We start from the raw sequence: 26,495 nt of genomic DNA on the forward strand, positions 1-26,495 counted from the left end.
CATTCCACTTTAATATTTCTTTCTTAACTTTCATACTAAAAGTTAGCCTATCAGTAATAGCAATATCCCAGACTTCTTTATACCATTCTTCTATTTTATATTCCCTTTGTTCTTTCCAATTCCTAGCAATTATCAGTCTAGCTGCTGTTAGTAAATTAGTTATTAATTCTTTACTATTTTGCATACAATGGACCCCTTCATATATTGATATCAATGCTGTCTTTTCTTCATTTCTTCTATTATAATAAAAAAGGAATGTGTGTCTGTCAATGCCATAGCTCCGAGTCTATGAAACCTAGGTACCCGAACTTTGGAATGCATACTAAGGGGACCTTAGCCGTGTGCCCCTCAGGGTTATTTAGTTGTTAAAATGCATTAATTAATTTAAATGGGTCCATGTGTTTAAAGCCTGAAGTACCATTTTCAGTCACTTGTTGGCAGACTTCCCTACCAGCCCATAGCTGTGAAGTTAAAACAGTTTGAAACTTCGGCAGAATGTCACCAAGTATGAGATGCATAATTTTACATGATTGTTTCTCTGTATCAAACAAAAGGCTATTCCAACCTGTACAAAGCCAAGTATGTTCACTAGTAATAAATAATATGACTCTACATACACTGGAGCTGATGATATTAATGCAGTACATAATAATGCAGAGAACAATCATGGTACAAATGGAATGGTAGAGACAATGCATCTCTAGGAGTAGATAGATTTGTTTAGTTGTATATATTCATCTGATCAGAAAACAAACACTTAACAAAAATAAATCAACACAAAAGTAACATATAAAGTTACTGCAAACCCAAGTCATATAGGAAAGGAAAGGAACCTCTCGTGCAAGCACTGAGTCATTGCTGACTCTTGGAGGGACGCCAGCTTTCACTGACGTTTTCTTGGCAGGCCTTATAGCGGGGTGGTTTGCCGTTGCCTTCCCCGGCCGTGATTACCTTTCCCTCAGCTAGCTGGGTCCTCATTTTACCGACCTCGGGAGGATGGAAGGCTGAGTCGACCCGAGCCGGCTGCCTGAAACCAGCTTCTGCTGGGATCGAACTCAGGCCGTGGGGAGAGTTTCGGCTGCAGAAACTGCTGCTTTACCACTCTGCGCCACACGAGGCTGCAAGTCATATAGAATAACCTTAAAATCTGGATCTCTAGCTAAAGTAAGCAAAATTGTAAAACTGCAAAATCACTCAAACTTAAAATTCAGAGTCTCCCTGGCATTCCCCTTTAAGATTTTTCCCCTAGCACCAATTACCGCAGATAAGAACTGTGCTACTAAACAGTAAAATTTATATCTTGAACAGAAAGCAAATAGATTACAGTCTCATGCACAGATCTACCCAAATCTCTCTCTAAATTCTGACCCAAATACTGTTCCCTTAGCACATTATATAAGCAAAAATATATATTATTATGTACAAGATCTTCTACATGTTTTAAACCACAAGGACAGGTCAGAATATGGCCTATTCCTGTTATCTTCCTTCCAACACAGCTGAACGCATCAGATTTAACCAAGCTTTAGTAAAGGTCATCTTGTCCCTCTCTTCAAATCTTTTAGATAACAAAATAGAACATAAGAAGTGTAAGGGAAATTCTATACAATAATGCTGTTTTAGAAACTGATATAGTTGTCTAGTCCATCTGTAAGAATATATCAGTCAGTCTGTGCCTCGCTTTTTGTTGAGTTTCATCCCCATTTTAATTTCACCACTAAAGATGAAACAAACACTTCCAACAATGAGTATTCATTTTTCAAACGTTATCCTACGAGGACATGAAGGCTCCCTAAAGATAAATTTTAACCAATAGTTGAGCATCATTTTATATGAAACTGTATTGTTATTATACCCAATAAATATAAACTGGAAGGAACTGAAGAAGGGAATACTTACAATATTAGTAAAAATATTTTGAACTGTCTCCAAAGGGGTTTAAATTCCCAGAAGATCATACCTGGGCCCCATAGAGAAGTTCTGGAATGGATTTTCTATTATACAGTTCTAATGCTGATACTACTAGATGTCCACCTTAAATTCTAAAAATAAATTAAAAAAAAATCCCAAAGTTGCTTTGCGACTTCCTCCTTTGTAAATTTTACATGTTGTGTCCAGCTTCCTGGCTGTGAATATACCATACAAGATACCTGAAAACCCATACCTGCTCAATTTCCATCCCATCTAACTCAGAAAAAAGTTCCTCTCATGAATTAAACTTCCATATAACAAAAAACATGCGGGAGAACTTTTTTGGGACAACAGTCTGATGATTTTGAACTGGCTAAACCGCTCCCTCCACTTTTCTTTATTTTAACTTTAGTGGGGGAAATGGGTCTAAAAATAATGTGAACAATGTTTGGCTCCACCCTGGGTTTTTTTTAAACACTTTTAAACATTTTCTACCATTAAGAAAATAGATATGCTATACATCAAACTCTCTACTCTTCCTGTTCCAGGGTGGTAAAGGTCACTGTTCCAGATGGAGAATAGGATAAGGCTCAGCACACAGTGCCAATAGAGTAATCCAGATCTCGCCATTTGTACAGCTGTAGCTCTCTGTATGTGTGGCTACTCTCCACTCCAGGCAGTTGATGAGTTCCACTCTTCTTTAAGGTAGCAGCTCCTGTTTACCAGCTTCTCAGCCATGGCTGAAAGCCTCAGGATGAGACCCCTTTGGCTTGTGCCACAGGATCATGTCTCCAGCAAGCTGGAGTCTCAAATGCCTATGTGGAAGTTCAGGCAGGACTTCAATCCTTTTTGCAACAGCCCTCCCTGTTCTCCAGGGTATGATAGGTTTCGGAATCTTGTAACAGATCAGCTATCTAGTCCTGTTGAAACAGTACAACAGTGATACGACTTTTGATGCAACACAATAATAAAAAAGCTCAAGTACTATGAAGTTTTTATTGAGAATTACATGTTTTTAAAATAAGAGTGTTTCATCTGGTTTACCTTGTGGGTGTTTGGGGACACTAATGTGGTGTTATAGATCAAGTTTTGGAACAACACCAAGGAAATCCAGCTTCAAATTTCTGTTCAGATAAAAAAAAACTCCATGGGTGACCTTGGTCTGTTTATCACCATTTTCCAACTTAACCTATCTCATAGGGTTGTTGTAGGAATACATAGAGTTGCTGCAGGAACAGTGGGAAGAGAAACATATATGCTGGATGGGAGGGCTATGTTTAGTGTTAGTTTAACTCAACTCCCATTCATTTCAATGGGTCTACTCTAAGTAAGATTAACATTGGACGCAACCCAATGTAATAATGTAAGTAAATTTGGGTATCACAAAATGATCAAATCTCTTTAAATAGTCGTATATCTGTATGTGTGTATCTCTCTCTCTCTCTCTCTCTCTCTCTCTCTCTCTATATATATATATATATATCATTAGACCATACAGAATTATCAGACTTGGATAAATTTTAAAGGTATTTGTTTTAAACATCACTCTGCTCTTTTAAACAAGTTTGTGATGGAACATTAAATATTTATAACATACACTATCATGGACACAAAATATGTTACCTCAGAATATAAAAAAACTTACTCCTTCCTTTCTTCTCCCAAGATGAATCTGCAGATGGTATTGTCATTTTATCCCCAATTAACTACTCTTATAAACTTTTTCAGGAGAGCATTATGATACAAGTCACCAGGAACCTGTCACATTAAGTTGTTTTACCCTGACAGAACACTTACAAACTGCTCATTGAGCTGCTCATTGAATGCTGAAAATTTGCCAATGTGCTCTCTGATCCCCACAGATAAATTTCAGACTAAATTGAGATTGGAAAGCATTTTTCATGTGGCACATTATATCGATTAAACTGACAGATTCGCCTGTTTTATTGGTCTTTTGCAAATTGCATACTCTAAAGGAACACTCATTGTGTCCTATTTTGTCAGAAGTATCAAATGATCTCATACTGTCAACAAGCCGTAACATGCAATTATTTCTCACTTCCCAGCTTATTTGTGAATAAAGGAAACAAGAGTAGTTTTTGTGAAGTTCCCTGTGCTTCGTAGACTTGGCAACTGTCCCTAGGTAATCTCATCAGAAAGCCTTTTTTCACTCAGACTTAAATATTGGCCAAGTTCAGATAGAACTAGAAACCATGGTTTCCAATAAATGAAATCTTGGACTTGTCCACACACCTTTTCCTTTCCTTTTGTGCAGTAGAGGAGATCAGAAACATTTGCTTCTGATTTTAAACAAACCTCAGGACAATATCCAATTGTGCCCTTCCATGGGCAGCGTGGGCTTGCCAGTGGCAGCAGCTGCGATACCGCGCTTTCAGGGGCAAATGCCAAAATGAGTGGAAACACTCATTTCTGGAAGGGGCATGCAGCGCCCCTTCCAGAAAAGAGCATTTCTGCTCATTTCAGCGCTTGCCCCAAGAAGAGCTCAATTGCAGCTAGCAACAGTAGGGGGGCATGCACGCCAATTGCTGCCACCAGGTTTCGTCTTCCTGTGGAAGGGCACAATAGGATTGAACCCTATGTTCCCTTCCCTGTAATTCCAAATTCCAAATGTAGTTTGTTTAAACTATGGTTTCAGAACAAGCCAAGAACTGAAATCATGCTCGATTGTGTTCACTAAACATAAATTCAGTCAGTGGTGGGGAACCCCACCACTGGCCAGATCCAGTCCGCCAAGCCTCCCCGTCTAGCCCACCATCTCTCCCATCATATCACACTCCTTTCCAGCCACATGTTCTCAAATCCTTTTTCTCCAGCAATCTGGTAATGCAAAAGAAACCAGTATCTTCCTCTTTTGTGACATCACTTAGGCCATTACCAGCCCAATGAAGAGGGAGGGAGGGGGGCAGATCTCATGAGATCCTCCCTTTAGTCCACATGCAGGCGCAACATCCCAGGAGGAAGAAGGGTGTCGCCCCTGCCATTTTTTTTTAAGGGGAGTACGACTATTTTTAAAAAATTTTTAAAAAATACCTTTGCGCAGGAGCCCTCCTGCACTCTTTTTTGATAAAAAAAAAATTAACAAAATGGCAGGCGCAACATCCTCCATCCTCCTGGGATGTCGTGCCCTGCGGGTAGACAGAGAGCAACAATCCCGGAAGTAGGTAAGTCTGGACTCGCCCCCTCTCTGGCCCTCTACACCCATAGGTGTAGACATGCCCATAGTTTCATATTATACTGGACTGTAGACAAATGAAAGTTCACACACTGGATTTGCTATTCTGCACTGTTAATGATTTTGACTATCCAGTGAATGAAGGCACTGATATTAGGCTGTTGTCATGGCTGGATCATTACAGGAGTCCAGAATGGTGGACTCGCTTTACATTTCTAGAATGCTTTGAGGGAAGTAATGAGACATTATGGAGTTGGCTCACTTGATCCCCATGAAAGGATTACCGCACTGAGATTAGACATAGTCCTCTCTTTTGAGTTTCAAAACATTGCACAATCTTTATTTTGGCAAGCTTTTGGCGAGTGTGGTCGATTTAGCTTTTGCCAGTTTAACTTGCTGTTCTTAAATAGAATCATAGAACAGCAGAGTTGGAAGGGGCCTACAAGGCCATCGAGTCCAACCCCCTGCTCAATGCAGGAATCCACCCTAAAGCATCCCTGACAGATGGTTGTCCAGCTGACTCTTGAAGGCCTCTAGTGTGGGAGAGGCCACAACCTCACCAGGCAACTGATTCCATTGTTGTACTGCTCTAACACTCAGGAAGTTTTTCCTGATGTCCAGCTGGAATCTGGCTTCCATTAAATTGAGCCTGTAATTCCGTGTCCTGCACTCTGGGAGGATCGAGAAGAGATCCTGGCCCTCCTCTGTGTGACAATCTTTTAAGTATTTGAAGAGTTCTATCATGTCTCTCCTCAATCCTCTTCTCCAAGCTAAACATGCCCAGTTCTTTCAGTCTCTCTTCATAGGGCTTTGTTTCCAGACCTCTGATCATCCTGGTTGCCCTCCTCTGAACACGCTCCAGCTTGTCTGCGTCCTTCTTGAATTGTGGAGCCCAGAACTGGACGCAATACTCTAGATGAGGCCTAACCAGGGCCGAATAGAGAGGAACCAGTACCTCACGTGATTTGGAAGCTATATAAATGCAGCCCAAAATAGCATTTGCTTTTCTTGCAGCCATATCACACTGTTGGATCATATTCACCTTTGAGATATTAACTTGTTTGATTAACTTTTATAGTTGTTTTATCTGTGTGAGCCACTTTGAATAAAGGAAAAGCTACATATATGTGTTTTAAGTAACTTTTTTAAAAAAAACCAACCTGTACATTTATATTTGCTGTACCAGAAGAAAGAAGCCATTGGCCATTTTTCTCTCTATTTCCTAGCAGAATCTCTACATTCACACAAGAGAAGTCTCTTGGCAGACAATCTGACCAGTAAAAGTAACAAAGGGTAGAACTTCATTGCCATTCCCCAGCTTTTAATTCAATTTCCCAAGGACCTGAAAAGGCTGAAGACTTACAATGTTGCAGGATGCATTAATTCAGCTACAAACAACTCCACTTTGACTTGACAGTCACTGTGTTGAGAGGCTGATGGAAAAAATTGTTTTTTTATTAATATGGGTAGTACACAGTACCTTGTAAACAGTTATATAGCTGTCAAACTTTTTTAAAAATGTTGGTCTAAGAGCATTTTTTTAAAAAAATAACATGAACTTATTCAGTTTTTGGAAGTAAACCAAACTAAACAAACTCGGGTGTTTTTAAATTCATTCTGAAGGAGTAGGAATCTAAACAAATATACTCTCATAAAAATGCAGTTCCCTTGTTTCTCTGCATGGTATCACTTAAGTTAACAATTACATGGACTAATTAGGAGAGATAGGAAGGAAAGGAACCTCTTGTGCAAGCACTGAGTCATTGCTGACTCTTGGAGGGATGCCAGCTTTCGCTGATGTTTTCTTGGCAGGCCTTATAGCAGGGTGGTTTGCCGTTGCCTTCCCCGGCCGTGATTACCTTTCCCCCAGCTAGCTGGGTACTCATTTTACCGACCTCGGGAGGATGGAAGGCTGAGTCGACACGAGCCGGCTGCCTGAGAACCAGTTTCCGCTGGGATCAAACTCAAGCCGTGGGGAGTTTCAGCTGCAGAAACTGCTGCTTTACCACTCTGCGCCACACGAGGCTCATATTAGGAGAGAAAAATAATATCCAAATTAACATTACTGGGTCATCTCACAAATTACTCTCCAGTTACAATAGGAAAATATCTCATTCACTGTAAAAGAAAAAGTGGGCTAATCATCAGGCATTCAAGCAATGTTTTGGTAACTGCAATTTTTGGCTAAGCAGAGAACTGAGAAAGCCAAACAAAGGCCTTCCGACCCTACAAGGAATATGACCAGCAAAGAGGCTAAAATTCGTAGGCTGGGATCCTGAGTTTGTTGTCAGTGATGGAAGTGTATCCTTAGTGGAGTTTCAGTCACAGGACACTCCCACTACTGGAAGGAGGCGGGGGGAGAGAACTTTCATTGATTCCTCTTTTTCCTGCAGCACCTTGTGTCCCTACAAACTGCTTCAGGGGTTTAGGGGGGCCTCTAGAAAAATGGAGCATGCTTTAGACAGAGGTGGTAATACGGGAAATTTACCCCCTCCCTTCCACTAGTAGGATCCTCAGCTGCATCTCAATCCTGTCCATGAACAGGAGCCCTTCATTTCATGGAAGCCTAGCTAGAATCCAAGCCACAGTGTCCCATCGAGTTCCAAACAATGGTCTATAATGCCCAGGAGACCATGATGAACCCTTGGAACAAGGGGAAATCAGGGAACATATGAGTAACTTTAAAATATTCGACATCCACAATTCTGCCTGTTCCTCCTAACAGCAATTTTATTTATTTATTTTATTACATTTATATACCGCCCCATAGCCGAAGCTCTCTGGGCGGTTAACAAAAGTTAAAAACAATGAATATTAAAAACAGATATACAAAAAATTAAAACCATCAAAAGCATAAAAACAATATTGATTTTAAAACAGTATTGATTTAAAACAACTATTCTGGGGTCAATTAAAAATTCAGCATATGTTGTTAACTGCCTGAGAGAAGGATGGATGACAGATGGATATCCATTATAATCTTAAACTCTTCAGTTTAATTTTAGTTTGCTGGGGTCTATGTAACTCCTCAATGGAGTAATCAGAACCATGAGGATGGACAAATGCTATTGCCTATGGAAGGGTATAAGAAAGTCTGATCTCTCACAAGCAGCAACATATGATTCTGGTGAAAAGAATATGATTAAGTCCAGGCAGTCTATCCATGATAACAGTATTTGAAATTTCACCATTAATATTATGGCTTTCTTTCAGGGTTAACCTCAATTATCCTGTAATGGAGTCTTGATATGTGTTCCAAAATTCTGCCCGCATTGCATATCTTGCTGTTTCAATATGAAGTAAAGAAAAATAAACTTTGACAATGAAGTTACATATAATAATTGAATCCAGTAACCTCTTTTGTCAAATGTATAGGCTAATATATTTAATAATTCACTAAAGAAAGTTTTCTGAATGGATTTTTTAAAGGCATACTTTTTTAAAAAAGCACACTCTACCTTACATACCACCTGTATACTAAAATTGGAAACCATGCATTATTTGGGAGGGAAAATATGAGACAATTATATACACGATAGGGAAAGACGTTACATTAGAACAGTTACGGTAGCCTGTCTTTCTTGCGCAACATTATTATTTACACTTATACCCCATATTACTTTTGAAAAATTCATACCAGCTTTCATTAAACTCCCAAACAATATTCTATCTAGGCATCCATCAAATGAATTCCTGCCTAAATATCACACTCTTTTAACCAGTGCATGATGTGTCCTGTTGCATGTGTGTTTGAACAGACAAGGGCAGAAAGCTAGACCCCTAGGCCTGGCAAAGCTACAGATTTTATAGTGCCTATCAATCATAGGAATTTATGCAGCATACCTCCATCCCTTTTGCACATGAAGAGGGTTCTGAGGCCTAGATCACTATGCAAGAGCCTCAAGTCAGGTGGTTACTGGAGTCCTTGACTCATAGAACACAATAGAATTATTTACCCTCTGGTTGGCCAATGTGGGAAATACTGGCAAACACATGTATTGAGAGTGCTGAAAGGTCATTTTATTATTGTGTATAGGCAGGGAATAAAATGGTGAACAACTCCTGGTTACTTAAATACTCACTACTTTATCTTCACAAACAATATGAGCTTCAGCTAGCACAGAATATAGAGCTGGCAAAACAGGTTGGGCACAAAAATGGTTTGCCATGGAAAGTTCTTAAGGAAATATCAAAATATAATTTTGCACAGTGTAAGTTGCAAGCCAGTGTTTGTTTCCACAAGGAAAGTAAACTTAAATTTTAGGGTACTTTTTGGTGCTTTCTGTCCTGAAGTTCTACATCCTAAATGTAATATTACTCAATTCAAGCAGAGATCAGATGTTATGCATGCAGTAATTCAGCCTTATTTTCTAGCATGTTAATTTCTTTTTGTGGATTTTAAGCAATAAGGATGGAGGTTCTTGGAGTTAAATTAAGCATCAGATTGCAGACTAATTCACCATGGACTATTTACTTAACTACTTTTCGGATCGGATCTGAGGCATTTCACTACCAGCAGTTGTCTTCCTTATATGCCTGCTAATTGACTTGTTGTCCATATGCTGGTCCCTTGAATGTTTTTACTTTGTGTCTTCTCCCCACTGTGCCTTGATGGAGCAGTGCTCTAATGCACTGTGGCATCATTGCTGTATTAGAGAAAGCTTATCATAAAACAGTCCCACACTGTGATAAGTGCACTAGTTATATCCATTCATTTCAAACAAGCACCTCCAGATTCTTATGAAGTACAACTGTTTATGGCAAAAACAGGGGGTGAGGGAAAGGATATTAAAAGCAAGGGAAGTTTAAAGGCTCTTTTAACATCAAGAACACAAAGAAATACAGCTTTCCTAGTGCCTTTCACCACAGTAAAAAGCTTTTCTATTTATCTATGAAAGCCTGATTATCCAACAGATGATGGTATTATGATTTCTCTTCTATCTCTAGTTCATAAATACATACATTAAATGGATCATTATTTTGCAATGTAAGTTGCAGGCATGAGGACCTGATCTGGATTTCCCCTTGCACTTACACTAGAGTAAAAAAAAAGAGACATAGCTGCTAATTATGTCGTTAAAGTGGTGTCTACTTGGCCTTTACTTACGTAGGTGAAAGAAACGAGGGACAACTGAAGATACAGTTGGGAATCTAAATCTCTCCTCTTCCCTGATGCTAGACTCTGAGGTGATGGTCAAATTTTAGCCCTTCTCAGCCGGGTTTCAGCTGAGAGCTTAGGAAACAATCCTATGGTCATTAACACTGTCTGAGGGGGGCATAGGATATTTCAGATTCCCTGATCTGAGACAGCGCTCCAAACTCAGAGGGGGCAATCAGGGCACTGACACTCTTCACCACAGCTGGAGGAGAAAGAACTGCACCAGATGCTCTCAGATGTCAGGAACTTGACCTTGGAGAAGAGGAGAAGGTGGTGCTTCAGTGGGGGGGGGGGAGACAGGAGAGGCCAGGATACAAGTACAGATTATCCAACCAATTAGACTCCATCTGATTTTGGGGGAATATGGCAGTACTCTGGGCTTTCTCTCTCTGTCTCTGTCTCTCTCTCACACAAAAACACATGTCCATCCATGTGTAATTCATGCTTCAAACACTTGATAGCAATGATGTTTAGCATAAGCAATGGAACAAAACAAAAACTTCCCTCAAGAATGCCCCAAGGATTAACCAAGTCTAAATAAAAATTAAGAACTTAGCAAATTATTATCTTGCATGATTATAAAGATATACCTGCCAACCCATCACCCACTTAAACTGCTATACTCTGAATGAAAGCTATAATGTCAAACTAAAGTCAAAGGGGTTAAGTTGTCTTAAACCCATATTAAATTTTCAAAAACCTGTAAGTTTAAGAATAGAGTTAAGGATAACTTATAGTCGCTCAAACTCCACCAAACTATGAAATTTGAAGCCAAAACTAATGCCTTAACTGATGTACCCTGTGAACTGTGATGACGTTGTGCAGTGCCAATGTGACTTCTGATATGTATCCTACTTCTGATATATATCCACATTGCCCTTTAGAGCACCTGGTCACTCGACACCCTGCTGATCTGAATAGTTTGAGCTAGCCTCATCTCACTTTTTTGTCCTCCAAAATATGAACAAAACCTTAATCCCTTTTCTTGAATAGGCTGACTGGCTCCAGCCACTTTGGGCTTTTGAGCTATAAGTTACAGTTGTTAAGAAAATGGGTTCAACCACTAGGTAATTTTTTGATTTGCTGGTATTAAAAATAAGGGGTATTATGGTATTGGGCCAAACAATCATCGCTCTCTGCAATGGGGCTAGCCTCTACTGAGCAGAAATCCCTGTAATTCTCCTTTTAGAGCTTTCCTATATACCATCTAACTGGAAGACAGATGCTCTCTCTCTCTCTCCGGACTTCCACTCTGTAATAAACATAGCATATGCTCTAAGACTCAAGACTGTACTCAAATAGGTAATGTGACTAGATAAGTTAGACTGCCATTTTATTTTAATTGGAATTCTGTGAATGCCTTCCCTGTTTTCCTCCTTGTAACTCTTCCCCCCTTCTTTCCCCTAAATAAACTCCTTTTTTATATTTGGATATGATGTTTTTAAAAGGGATTTCTCACTGTTCTCATGATTACAACGTTAAGGATGTACAGTTTTCAACCAAGCACCAAAAAGCAGGGAAATTGGGAGTTAAGGCTCGCCAGCCTTAACGCCACATCCTCCCAAAGGAGGCAGAAAGTACCAGTGAAATTCTCATTCTCCCAAAGCAGATAAACCATGAGGACAGGATGGAGAATAGGATATGCAGAGGTGACTGTGGGGTTGTGGAAAACTGATGACGAACAACTTAAAGCCACCTACTTCTCTTTTTTTGTTTAGCGCAGCCCTTCCCCAACCTGGTGCCCTCCAAAGGTGTTGGACTACAACTCCCATCATTGCAACTCCTGTGTTTCCCTGTAATCCCACCTTTTTACCTCCAAGGAACCCAAGGAGGCATATATAATCCTCCTCCTCTCCTTTTATCCACACAACAACAACCCTTTGTGTAGGTTCAGCTGAGAGTCTGACAGGCCTAAAGTCACCCAGTGAGCTTTCGTGGCCAAGTGGGGACTAGAACCCGGATCTCCCAACTCCCCATCCAACACTCTAACCACTACACCACACTGGCTCTCTGTTTTGCCCACCTATTACCACAGCGCTTCAAGGCTTGTGTCATGTAGGTACACATCCTCAGTAACAGAAACAGTCTTTTTCTAGCACTTGAGTAAAATAAAATAGAAGTCACAAAGAAAGTTCTTCATGCAACAGACCTCAGCACACATTTGGCTCATGGTAGCAACCAATTGCCTAATTTGGTTGTTTTAACTCTACAGCCTGTGTTCTTCAAATATGACGATGCTTAGTGCACTATACACTGTAAGACTATCACGATTCACTAAAGATTAGTTAACTGCATGATTATATACAACACTTAAAAAAACAAATCAACAATAATATAACATCATCATACTTCAGAAATGGGCCTCCACAACCTACACTGCACCAAGCTGAATGCAGCCCTCCAACTATGTATGGAAGCCCACCAGGAAATGGATAAAACTGCTACAAAATGGGGGGGGGGAGTCAAGCACTTCACAGGAAACAGTATGGGACTGATGGACTGTGTTTGCCTTGATGAGACACAAAAATTGAGAAAAGAGCAACAACAACAACAGAAATGTCTAAAATGTTTTCCCTGTAAAAAATACTTATTGTTCTTCTTTTTAACATCCACACTAAATTTTATTTTATTTTCCTTAATGTGTTCTACATTACTATCATTTGTATGACAGAATACCATATGGTTTGGCAGACAAAAAGTACTTTACAAACATGTATAAACTACTAGATCACATTGTTAAGAAAAGAAAACTATGTGACAAATAGTTTGGTCACATAATTTCCTATGGAGCGCAAGATTTTTCTTTCACAAATAGCCACACAGGGGAGAGGGCTAGATCATGACTTTTCCCCTTTGCCCCTGCCGCAGTCCAGATCAGAATTCCAGATATACACCTCAGCAATTTGCAGTGTGAGGAACGCTCCCATTAACTGAGGGCGGGGGGGGGGGGGGGACGACTGTTATTGTCAGGGAAGATTTATTGCATTTCTATACTGCCCAATAGCTGAAGCTCTCTGAGTGGTTCACAAAAGTTAAAACTATCAAATACAATTCAAAATACAATACACATGACCTTATTTGCTATTCTTGATTTGTAGGGTGTTTTTTTTCATCGCAGATCTACAACTGAGTTTTATAGAATCATCTCTAAACAACAACAATACTCTAAACAATACCTTTTATATGGCCAATAGCATGTTCTGATGCTGCACCTGTAAACCTGCCTAATTGTGTGCATTGAGTGCAGAACCCAACTTTCCAAGCATCTCAGCTTGCTTGCTTTTTCCCCTTCCTTTCTTTTTAAAAGCAGGCTTCAAGCCTTTATGAGACAGAAAATAATTGGAAGAATGTGGGCTGAAATCACCAGTATTGGTGGCTAAATAAGATTTCCAATGCCCAAGGGTGATACATCAGTGCCCTGCATACCTCCTTACCCCAGTTCATGACTGACAAAACCAGAATAGCACAAACTGCAAAAAAACTAAATAATTGTTTATGTAACAAGAAAAATGTATTGATGTTTGCATAATTTATACAAATCTTTGTCTGTAAGGCTTCTGTGGGTGCTTGTACAGTCTGATGTTCTTTGGTATTAAGAGTTTTATATGGAGTAACACTGTAAAGGAAGGCTATGAATTGCTGGAGCCACCTGAAAGAAATCATTTCACTTGTGCAAGGTTGGAGAACATAACTAAAGAGCAATGGGAAGAAGCCACTTTGTGTGTGTGTGTGTGTGTGTGTGTGTGTGTGTGTGTGTGTATCGATCCAAGTGGAGAGGCAGGTAAGAAATATATTATTATTATTATTATTATTATTATTATTATTATTATTATTATTATTATTGGGCTGGTGCACTAAGGTTGGTTTATGACTAGTTTTGGCTCTATGCTTCTATGTGTGCTCCTATAATGCCTACTGGTTTGTAAAACAAACTTTATTACAAAGACACCATAAATCTCTGGTACTCTATCCTCCAACGGAAGCTTCCTTTATAAAGTTGAGGTTCAGAAACGGGCAGCCTGAAATAATATACGAGATGCAAGTTTTCGGTTCTCAGATGTGATTTTTACATCTTCTGAAGAGGTGCATATAGAATAGTGAGTCTTTCGGGGGCCAATTCTTTTCTCATTTGAACAAATAATGGTCACAGGTATGATCCAGCTGTGCACTTCCAAATATATTGATTTCAGTGTTTACCAAGGGATAAATCTCAATATGTTGCATGATACTTACTCCCAGGTAAGTGTGAACAGAATTGTGGCCACAAGCACATGCCAATAAATAAACCAAGCATAAAATTACTTATGGTGCTACCATGTGGCCAGCTGTTAATGATGCCAGTCAAAAGAGATTGTGCAGCTATTCTGTCTTTTCCTCCTTAAAAGTTTTTTTGTGGAAAGAAAAAAGATGGAAGCCGTGAGATAATATGGGAGGGTTACAAATGGAAGAGGACACCTGCAACCCCCATAAAATTCTATGAATAAGGCAGGGTGTTTGCATAATAAAAGCTTCATCTGGAAGCACCCATAGCTTTTGTAGGATCATACTCCTATTTTGTGGTGCTTACTTTCTTTATTCTCAGAAGATATTATGTGCCTTAGCATTCATTAACTTTAATCCTTTGCTCTTCTTGAATCCCCAATCTTTTACGCAACTTTAATCATTTCTAAAGAGGTCTATTAGTCTGTTTTGTGGCATTTTCTTTCCTTTTTAGCTTCATCTCTTCTTCTTTTATGTTAAATATTCACTTAGTGTCCTTCCCCTTCCCTTTCTTCCCCTCAAGCTTTGACAGTATCTGTTTTTCAGTTTCTGAACTGGATTACATTTCAAGTTCAATATGGACCTTTTATTAGGTGGAAAATCCAATGCATACTGAACAATCTGTGACAAGTTCCAGGCGTGTGTGAGTAGCACTGACAATGCTGCATTCGTATGGTGAATTGTTATACTTGCTCTTGAACTCAAGGATGGTCTAACTTTAATGACTTCTATGTGCTGCTCTTCAGAAGAATGCAGCATAGAAGGAGCTGCAGGTTTCCTTTCAATCACAGCACTCTGCTTCTTTTCAGTCTCTCAACACTCTTCAGATCACTCACTAGCCAGTCTATTGTGGGTTCTATGCTGGATTCTGGGGCTTCCCCCACCCCCATGTCGCTTGTTGGCACTTACAAATGATGGAAAGATGCTTGTATATTTGTATTTACTGATGCACTTTATTATGGCTTTTCAATATGCACAAATAAAACATATCCAAAATGCATTTTATTTGTTGGAGGATGCTCCTTCATGTCCTGATTCAGCACCAATTCTATTTATTTTTTTCATTATTGCATTTATATCCTACCTTTTTTCCTCCAAGGAATGCAATAGTACTATAATAGTACATAATAGTAATACTACTCTCCATTTTATCCTCACAACAACCACCCTGTGAGGTGGTTGGGCTGAGAGTCTGTGACTGGCCCAAAGTCACCCAGTGGGTTTCCATGGCCGAGTGGGGACTAGAACCCGGATCGCCCGACTCCCAGTCCAACACTTTAGCCACTACGCCCCACTGGCTCCTATTAGTGTTATTTCCCTTCTGCATACTGGTGTGGAATAACCTTGCTGCCCAGGGATACTCATGCTGGAAGGAAAGAGTCATTCTGCAGCCCTATCTTTTTAAAAATGACTCCTAGTTTTGTGCTTCAGCACACACAAAAAACACATGAGTGTAAAACATTGAACATTTGTCTTCTAGAGGATCACAAAATGATAGGTCAGTAAGGCAGGGGAAAAGGAGCTGGTCTTTCTCTTCACACCAACGTGTGTTTTTTTTAAGGGGAAAAAAATCTGAATGAGGGATCCAACGCTGGGGCTGCACAGTGTAGGACAGTGATTTCCACAAGAGAGTTCATAGATGGGACCATGCATGATCCTTCTTGGCCTCCCTGCACCTGTCACCTGTGGCAACTCCAGTGCATCCTTCCTCCCTTACTCAGATGGATATCACTGCCTAGATAATTGGCAGGAATGAGGAATCAGTGCTGCAGATGGCCTTCCTATTCCAGAGGATGTAGACGCCTCTTTCATGTATTAATATAATTAAGGGCCAGTGGGACCATGCAGCTGGCCCTGTCTCAGATGTTGCACAGCTTCTCCAGCTCTGCCCCTCGTGTCCATGGGATAAGCATGGATGTCTCCAGTGAAGAACCATGCAAAAGTCTGCATATGCTGTAGACAACCATGTTCAACATTTATTTATTTATTTATTTATTTATTTATTTATTTATTTATTAATTACATTTTTATGCCGCCCAATAGCCAAAGCTCTCTGGGCGGTGCACAAAACATGTGGACATCGGGGGTGGAACTGGGACACTGTGTGACATTGGGGCAAGGATAATGGTGCAGCCTCACTGCCCGTTCAATGCATGTAACCCCCTTCATGTGATTATCATGTGGAATCGGTCTAGAGTTGTGGATTTATTCCTTCAAATCACACTGCAACCCCTCTCACAATATACAACTTTGACCCAGTACACAGTTAGGGAATCATTGGTGTACAAGAACAAAGATACTGAAGCATTTGACTTTAAATAAATTGACAATATTATAGGGGAGGAGAGAAGACATGTTACTTATTGCTAATTGTCTTACAGAGAATATATATCAGATGTCTATGAAAGTTATCTAAACACTTTTCTCCTGGCAATAATAATTGCAAATGCAATGGATATAGAATCCAGGGGGAAATACTGAATTTCACAAGGTAAAAAGTGATGGAGTTTCAATATCCAGAAAATGTGATATTCCTACCAGAAATGTACAACCTCCAGGGAAGACCTGTGGACTCTACATAACAAATGATTAACAAATGTGCATTCATTGCACAAAATCACTAAGGCCTTCAAGGAAAAGATCGCTCCTTTCATATCTGTTCAAGCCTTTCTCAGAGCTGTCTCTGAATAGATTTTCTTGCCTGAATTTTTGTAAATACTACTTCGTTATATGTATTAAAAACTGTAGGTTTTGTTCCATTAGTTCACTTTTCACAACCTGTGCTGCCTTTTACTGTATATTCTTCCTTTTCTTTTTTTCTTTGGTACTATACCTACTCCTACTACTAAATTATTTAATGCCAGCAATGTATGCTAGGCTGCTAGGCAAAGGTTTTTGCAAGTTTTAGTTTTCCAACCTGATCCTTAAACTCAAGCTTGTACACATAACACTGAGTGTTATTGTCACCTCTTCATGTGGATATTAGGCCAGTAATATATGATACATATCCCATGATTTATATCAGCATATTAATTTGGCATGCCTCACTTTATGAAACTGTTCAAAAGTATTTCCTATTTTGCCTATGCTAATTAATTAGACACAAATATTTATAGAGGGATATTGTTTTCTCTTATTCTTTTCTTCTTGTCCCTTCAGGTATCTGTCATCATTCCACCTTTATATAAAGATGCATCCTTATCTGTGCAAGATGTCCTTCCCAGCTTCTTTTAAATAAAAATTTGCTCGATGAAATTGTATCATCACAGTTTTCACCAGGCTTGTTCTTGCTCCCCTCCACTATCCTTATACAACTCTAAGAGTTTCTTTTGCAATCCCCGTAATGTTTAATATTATAGCCTTGTTATAAATTATAAAACATAATATGCTACTATGATGCAGCAGTAGAAGGTTGGAGAGATTCAAAATCTGCAGTCCTAGATTAAATTATTTGAAACTGCCTCATATGCTATGGATAATTGCAACCCTGAGGTTTAAGTAAATTTTGTGTATCTACAGCTGCTGAATGAGTACTGACATCCATAGATCTGCATGAAATACAGAAGCTAGAAACCAACTTTCAAGACAGCAATAAAAATGTGTACCCATAGAATTAGATTATAGTAATTTGGATTATACGTACTCCTTGAAGATTGTTAATTTCCAACATTAGTTTAATTGTATCTAACAATTAGTTTAATTTAAATCTCATTCATTTCAATGAGACTACTTTAAGTAATACTAACACTGGGTACAATCCAAAATATTAGTGCAATTATATCCTGTTCTCTGTTTCAATAGAGGATATATTAATATTTTGAAACGGTGTAGGAATGTAATAGATCAGCAAAATCTGGCGCCAAAAAGATAACAATGTTGACACCAGGCGAGCCTCATCAGGAAGATTGTTCCATAATTGGGGGGCCACTACTGAAAAGTCCCTCTCCCTTGTTGCCATACTCCGAGCTTCCCTTGGAGTAGGCACCCAGAAGAGGACCTTAGAAGTTGAGCAGAGTGTATGGGTAGGTTCATGTCGGGAGAGGTGTTCTGTCAGGTATTTAGTGACAGTGCAGAATAGAGGCTTTAAACAACCTAATACTACAGATTTTCATTTTGTTATTTTCTAGAAATTATCTGAATCATCTTACTAAAATTTGAAATACCTGTTACACATTGTCACAGTAAGGGCTACAATTTCTAGGAGCATGGATCAAAATATTTACCCTAGTAGATCTGTATCTGTCTGCAGTTAATATTGTCTAAATATCCAAGCAACAATACTGCTTGTTCTAATGGAAATCTGGCTGGGCAAGCATAGCAGCTGCATTTAAGGATCTGTTCATTACTACAGTAATCATTTCAATCGAGACCAGAAGGAACGGTTATCTCTGAAGACATTAAAGGCTTTGGCCTCTCTACCCAGCGAAACCTTATAAGCCAAATATTGTTATATTGTATCAAACCATACAGAATGAATTGGTTTCAGAAAAGTTTTGGTATTTTCATTGGAATAACTCTTTTGTTAGATTTACTTTTTAAGTTGTAGCTTGTAATTAGTGAGAATTATGTCTTTTTAAAATACAAGACTGAAACCCTATTAATATTCTGAGGTTACTTATTTCCAAGTCCCAGCTGGATTCCAAAGATGCCAACGGCAACTTTTTTCTTCTGTTAACCCCTCTGTAGGATGGGAAGGCTTTGATTTTAGCAATCACATGGTGAAGGAGACGGTTCAGGCCTTCCCCCACCCCCAACAATGTTGTTGTCCCAATCTGAATCAGGGCCATGTGCACTTACAGAAGAATAAAACAAAAGACAGGATTCAGTGACATGCTGTGCAATTAGCATGTGTAGTTTGGCTCCCAGTATGCACACCAAAGCACTCTGAAAATCTCTCCTTCTGATTCCTACTTCTGAAAACAGCTCATTGCACTATGTTGTATGCCATTCTAAAGGATCCACTGATGTTCTAAAATGGCTTTTTGAAGATAGAAGGGAGGAAGTGGGAGAGAAGCTGAGAAGCCCTCTGAGCCGTTCTCTGAATCAAATGCAAGGGGTTTATTTAAAGGTGCAATTTAACTTGTTTGATGGGTTGAAAAAAATCTAAATCTTCTCAACATCTACTTTTTTTTTTGCTTTCACTGAAGTACGTGCAAACCAAATAAGTTTTTAATATGTAGCTATAATGCGATGCCTTTAGGGCCTTTGAAAAGTCTTTATTCCTCTCCTTCCTACAGCGCCTAAAACACACTTAAAGGTCCATAGCTGCCAGCATCCATGGAAAGACCAATGGAAATTCTTATCATCAAGTGAAGGTCTCTTATCTAGTGGGGGATGCTAAGATACAGTCATGGTGAGCTTCCAACCTACATCCATTCAATTGCCCTTGAAGAATGATCATACTAGTTCTAGTAACTCAGTTGAAAGGACAAGGCGTTAACATGGAGTGAAATTAGAATCCCCCAAATCAGAACACAATGGTTTATTTAACCAAGAAGTTAAATAATAAACCCAATACAAAGGACATAAAATTGCAACCGAAGAAATATCCCTGTGTTACATGTAGTTATTCCAATTAATACTATAGTTCTCAAATATACATAGCAGCCTCTATAAAGCTATTTTCATGTTATGGTATCAGGAAGCAAAACAAAATTATAAGAAAAAGTTTGAATGCTAGTAAAATTTATGTAAGCTTTGATTCTATTCTGATATGATAAGGTATATTTGAACTGCCTTACCATGGTATAGTTGTGAGCCACTTTCATAAGCTCTGTGCATCCTTGAGCATCTGCAAATGCCCGGATTCCCAAACAGTTAGATGGATGTAAAAGCTTCATGAGAAAATGACAACACACTTCAACTACTTGAGGGAGTTGAAGAAGACATGCAGCTGCCAGGAGGTTTTCAATGGTATCTTCCTTAAGTTCCAAACAACCTGTGTAAGAGATGAAGATACACATGCAAATTTTGCCACTCATATGTGTGCATATCTTAAACAAATTGAGCCAATTGCAGTTTTAATAAAGAAGCAAAAGGGGGGAAATTCAGGCATTTTGATAGCAGATGAAAAATAAACTTTACAATTAGTGAGCAGTCATTATGCTTCCATTTGCAAAGTTTTAGAAGAAAATGTAACAATTCTCTGAAATCCTCAATTAATCTTTCCTTTATTAGGCATCAGTCCTCCAAAAGAGTGCCATCGCACAGCTGGCCCACTGCAGTACAGAAGAATCTGGCATACAATATTACCCAATGGTATATTGTATTGTACTATGAAACAAATTAAACATTTGAAGTTTGGAGAGATCTGTTCCTCTGGGATCTGTAAACTCATCTCTCTTTTTTCACTGATGAAGAGAAACCAGGGAAAGATGTGGACCTGTTATACCTTTATGTTAATATTCAGATTTCTAAAGTTGAAACTGAATGTATTCAAAAGCATTTACTAGCTTAATCAGCTTACAGTCTAACTTCTAGCTCCAATGGGTTCAGCGAGGCAGCCTTGCTGAAACATGATACCAAAGCATCAGATGTGCTGATGCTTTGATGCCAAATGTATTTCCCTCCATAAATTAAAACAATAAAGTTGACTTACTGTAAACCCAAATTTGGAGAAAGGATAATGTTAATAAACTGCATCCACATCATACTAATTTAGACCCTCGTCAGGAGATCATTACTGATTAAGATAAATGTAGTATGCCATTTGGGGAACAAAATATGAATGGGTCAACCTGAAGTGGTTTGAAATGGTTGCAAGAGCTCTTAAAAACATGTTCCACACATTTCAAAATAACTAAGTTCCATTGTATACAGGAAATAAGAGATATAGTGATAGTAGTTTTTGATCAGAATCACAGGTTCGCAATTTCTTTTGTGGTGTATTTGTGCGTCAACCCAGAACTAAGTGTTATATTCCATTAATTTCTATTGTTAATTGAAACAGGTCTATTTAAAATACAGATGGTTCACCCTTTCAAATTTCATTTACCTTACAAATAGGCATGGGCCCCAATTCAGCTAAATCTACAAATGTTTAACATCACAACCTACGAAAGTTTTATAATAAGTAAATCCTATGTCTAAAGGCTCTTACTTCTATATAAGTATGGAAAGTATTAAATAGAGGTGAGTGAAGGGGGGATTTCATTTCTCATTCAAAGAGAAAAAAATGTTTGTATTTGTTTGATTTCATTTTTCATTCATTGGGGGGGGGGAATGTAATGGGAGCCCCTACCAGTCATATCCTTCTTGCAACTTACTCGTTTTCCATCCAATTAGCATAAAATTTGCAGGGTTTCTACTGCTTTCCACCAAGGCAACAGGCTTGTCAAATTTCAAGTGGATTGCACAAAGGGGGCCCATTTTATAGTTCTTTAAAAAGGCAGATATCCTGTAAGATTTCCATTTATCACAATGGGAAGCAGCAACTCTTCCATTGCCTATAACCTTGCTTTTTGTTGTTGTTGTTGTTGTTATTATTATTATTATTATTATTATTATTATTATTATTAATTTATATAGCACCATCAATGTACATGGTGCTATACAGATTACACAGTAAATAGCAAGACCCTGCCGCATAGGCTTACAATCTAATAAGTTTTACAAGAATTCTACCACTCTTCCAGTGTATCAGAAGCACTACATTTCAGACAAATTGGGGGAAAGGTTCCTGAAACATCTGTGCTTTATATCATACAGGCACAATTTTCCCAGGCATTCTACCATACCTTCAAATAATCAAATCTCCCAATTTCAGACAAATAAAAGGAAGGGTTCCAATCTTATAGACCCCCAATTTTATCATAATTTCATTACTATCTTTATCTCACCCCCCACCCCACCCCCACTCCCTTCTCTCCTGTAGCCATTTTGTGACCTGTAAGATTGTGCTGGAATGTTGCGATTTTTCGTCACAAAAGAAACAAATGTAAAGGAATCAAACAAATGAAACATGAATGCATTTTTTTTTCATTTCTCATTCAAATTCCCATTCATTCAAAAGGAATGAAGTGAATGGGCTCATTCATTTGGTTTTCTATTTGTTTTAAAAACAAAAGCAGACCCTGGAATAAATCCTAAAACCAACTGAAAACATTGGTCTTAGGTTAGCCATTTGTAGTTTGTTCCATTAATTTCAATGGGGCATAGCTGGATTGGATCCAGACTTAATGATGCATAGAGTAGACACATTGAAATCAATGGAACTTAAGTTAGTCATGAGTAATTTTGGTCCTGTTGATTTCAACAGGTGTACTCTAAGCATGACTCAGTCTGGATACAACCCAATATCTTTAATTTCAGTATAACTATAAATATATTGGTGTCTGTAAGAGTGAGGCTTTAAAATGTGCTTTACAATACTAAGGAGGGGATTACACTGGAAAGAAAGATTGAGCCATTAGATAAATTGACAAGATTTATTGGGCTCGCTAAGAAAATATAAGCTATTGAGTGCTCACAGATGTTAATACATTAATCTCCACTTTTTGCAATTACTGAAGAATCATTTAATTTTATTCTAGTCACCAAAGCATAAATTAGGGTAATCACCAGAGTGATCAATATTTCAGCTGTTGCCTCTATATTTAAAAGCACTTAAATAGGACAACTTTAAAATGGATTTGGCACAATAAAACACTAAAATATATTTTAGAATGCAATGTCTTTAAGACCAAAAATGCCAATCATTAAGGAACTACATCAACAACACCAGACAACCCATTTAATTAGTTGTTATATTCTGTTTCAGATTGTCATCTAACCTAGGACTTAGAATGAGGGAGGGGGTGTTAGAAAACATTCTAATTTTACTCCTGATTTATTATTTTCTTGGGGCAGGGAATGCTCATGGTAGAATACTGTTTTTCTTTTCAAGGTAATACAACATCAGTTGATATATGGATAAAAGCTGGGATGTTGCAGCAATGTCAAAATTGATGTATGTTATCAAATGTAGAGAAGGCTAGTATAATTTAGGGGATGACCAAGTTTTGGTCCAAGAGATAGCTAATACCTGCTGTGGTTCCATCCCACTGCCTTTGTGTCCTGCAGAAAAGTTCCCTTATGTTTATGCTGTCCTCAAGGTGTGTTGCCATACATCAAGCTCAGGGAACAAGGCAGTTTGTTTGTTTATGGTGTGTGTGTGTGTGTGTATGTGTGTGTGATGTCTACACATATGAAAAGTATATAGCCATGTCAGTAAATTGTAATACAATCATACTGTAGTTCACCCTGTTAAAGGCATCTCTTTATACATTAAAAAATGGAATTATAGATTTGGGAGGCATGTGAAAATCATTTAGTACAGTGATTTGTTGTTGTTGTTTATTCGTTCAGTCGCTTCAGACTCTTCGTGACTTCATGGACCAGCCCACGCCAGAGCTTTCTGTCGGCTGTCGCCACTCCTAGCTCCCCCAAGGTCAAGTCTGTCACCTCCAGGATATCATCCATCCATCTTGCCCTTGGTCGGCCCCTCTTCCTTTCCTAGCATTTCCTCCACTTTCCCTAGCATTAGCATCTTCTCCAGGGTGTCCTGTCTTCTCATTATGTGGCCAAAGTACTTCAGTTTTGCCTTTAATACCATTCCCTCAATTGAGCAGTCTGGCTTTATTTCCTGGAGTATGGACTGATTTGATCTTCTTGCAGTCTAAGGCACTCTCAGAATTTTCCTCCAACACCACAGTTCAAAAGCATCTATCTTCCTCCGCTCAGCTTTCCTTATGGTCCAGCTCTCGCAGCCATAGGTTACTACGGGGAATACCATTGCTTTAACTATGCAGACCTTTGTTGTCAGTGTGGTGTCTCTGCTCTTAACTATTTTATCAAGATTTGTCATTGCTCTCCTCCCAAGAAGTAAACGTCTTCTGATTTCCTGGCTGCAGTCAACGTCTGCAGTAATCTTTGCGCCCAGAAATACAAAGTCTGTCACTGCCTCCACGTTTTCTCCCTCTATTTGCCAGTTATCAATCAAGCTGGTTGCCATAATCTTGGTTTTTTTGAGGTTTAACTGCAACCCAGCTTTTGCACTTTCTTCTTTCACCTTTGTCATAAGGCTCCTCAGCTCCTCAGCTCCTCCTTGCTTTCAGCCATCATCTGCATATCTGAGATTGTTAATGTTTCTTCCTGCGATTTTAACTCCAGCCTTGGTTTCGTCAAGCCCAGCACATCGCATGATCCAAAAGTCAAGCTTGAGGTATAACAAAGTGCTATTCTAGTATGTACTAGTTTGTGCAATCACATGAGTGCACTAAGCAGGGTTGTTCGCCTGTCCATCCGCTGTGCAATCCTGTGTACTAGAAATGGATTTGCAGCCTCCCTTACTCTCTGCACCCTACGAAGCTTTTGCCTCTTGATACTGCAGGCCAAACTCTAAGCAAGGGTTGGAGCACCTGAGGCCCAGGGCCCAAATCCTTCCCTCCTGTGTTTCCCCACCTCCTTCCACCAGCCCCACCCCAATCCCCTCAACCACCAATTGTTTTCCCCGTTCTAAAAGGTTAAAATGCCTTTGCTAATGCACAGGGCCAAACTAAATGCTCTGTTAATCATGCAGATCTATGTCTGATTGGCTTACTTACTTGTATGTAAGTGTGCATGGTCCCAATTTGGATCAGGACCCTGGAGTTTTGGTAGGAACGTTAAACTTTCTCCCCTCCTTTTTTCATCCCCAAATGCCTCTCCAACCCCTGTGGGGGGAGGGGAGTTAAAAGAAGAAAAATGTCTCCATGGATTCTCCAATGCATATACTTTTTTTTTTTTTTGCTTTTTTATATCCTCCTAAAGGGGGGGGGAGTGGAATTCTGAGATGAAAATGTGAGGGAAGGAGCTTAAAACCCCTCTCCCAAATTGCCATGTACCAATCCAAATTGTGGCTTCGTGCCCTTACACTCAAATAAGTAATCCAATGCATGATTAGCAGATTGTTTAGTTTCACTCACAGTTACTGGTATGTAAAAGCGTTAAATTACAATTTGCTAGAAGGGGTGTATTTTGCGTATTTTGGTCAGACCCAATTTGCCTCTGGACCTGCCTCCTTTACCTTCACCCATCACTGGAATGCTGCACTGAGAGTTTCCCTAAAATTGAATTTGGCCTTCGGGCTGAAAAAGGGGCCCTGCTCACCCCTGGTTTGACCCACTTGCGCTCTATCCAGGCATGCCTTTGTTGCTGCTGCTGCTGGTTTTATTGTTGAGTTTTATTGTTGCTTTTAGCATTATTTTACTATGTTTTATAGCTTTTAACTTTTTAACTATTTTATGTATTTTATTGCTGTAATCTGCCTTGGAAGACCTCTGCCCTGAAAGGCGGCCAAGAAATATTTAAAATAAATAAATAATGCCATTGCGGTGCCACATCCAGTAGCCATGCCACAGATTGGTCAACATCAGTGATGAAACTCACTGTATTATTTATGTATTTTATTGTGGCAGATGCCCATATTACCCTAAATCTACAATACAATCTGGACCTCATAACTTTCCATAATTTTACTGTGATGCTTATTTTCATTCATAGTACCAGATAAAGGTGTAAGATTCTGTCCTAACCTTCAAATTTTTAAGAAATGTGTTTTTAAAAGTTATTATTTATATATTGTAGTTCTTTTCTTTCGTTCTGGTCAGTAACAACATCTACATTATTTTATTATATTGCAATACTATTGTGGAATTTTTAAACAGTGTGCTTTGTAACAAACCAATCGGCCAACAACAATCTGATAAAACAATATGCTGTTCTCATAAGTTTGTTTTCAGTATCATTTCGTTTGCAGGCAAAAATTAGTGGGCAAGAGAGGTACTTATAGCCCTTTCCCACTCATCAATTCTCCTCTGAAAATATTTCCGTGTAGGCTACTTTAACTTGATCTCTACCGCCACTGCCACCGCCAAATTTTGTGATCAGAAGTAAGCCTTCCAGCGAGTAAGGGGCAGCCTAGGGGTGGTGGCATGTGAACAGGAGAATAGGCAT

The 26,495-nt window shown here is 39.0% G+C and overlaps 1 protein-coding gene across 3 annotated transcripts in view; it reads right to left on the reverse strand.

Moving 5' to 3' along the window:
• Positions 1-26,495, reverse strand: part of KLHL1 (kelch like family member 1) — a 187,620-nt gene that overhangs the window by 105,783 nt on the left and 55,342 nt on the right. For all 3 annotated transcript variants that reach the window (XM_063125995.1, XM_063125994.1, XM_063125993.1), the window contains one exon: positions 20,264-20,460. In XM_063125995.1, coding sequence (XP_062982065.1) covers positions 20,264-20,460 — 197 coding nt within the window. The remainder of the gene's footprint in view (positions 1-20,263; positions 20,461-26,495) is intronic.

The sequence above is a fragment of the Elgaria multicarinata genome, chromosome 5, assembly GCF_023053635.1.
Source record: "Elgaria multicarinata webbii isolate HBS135686 ecotype San Diego chromosome 5, rElgMul1.1.pri, whole genome shotgun sequence".
Taxonomy (NCBI): domain Eukaryota; kingdom Metazoa; phylum Chordata; class Lepidosauria; order Squamata; family Anguidae; genus Elgaria; species Elgaria multicarinata.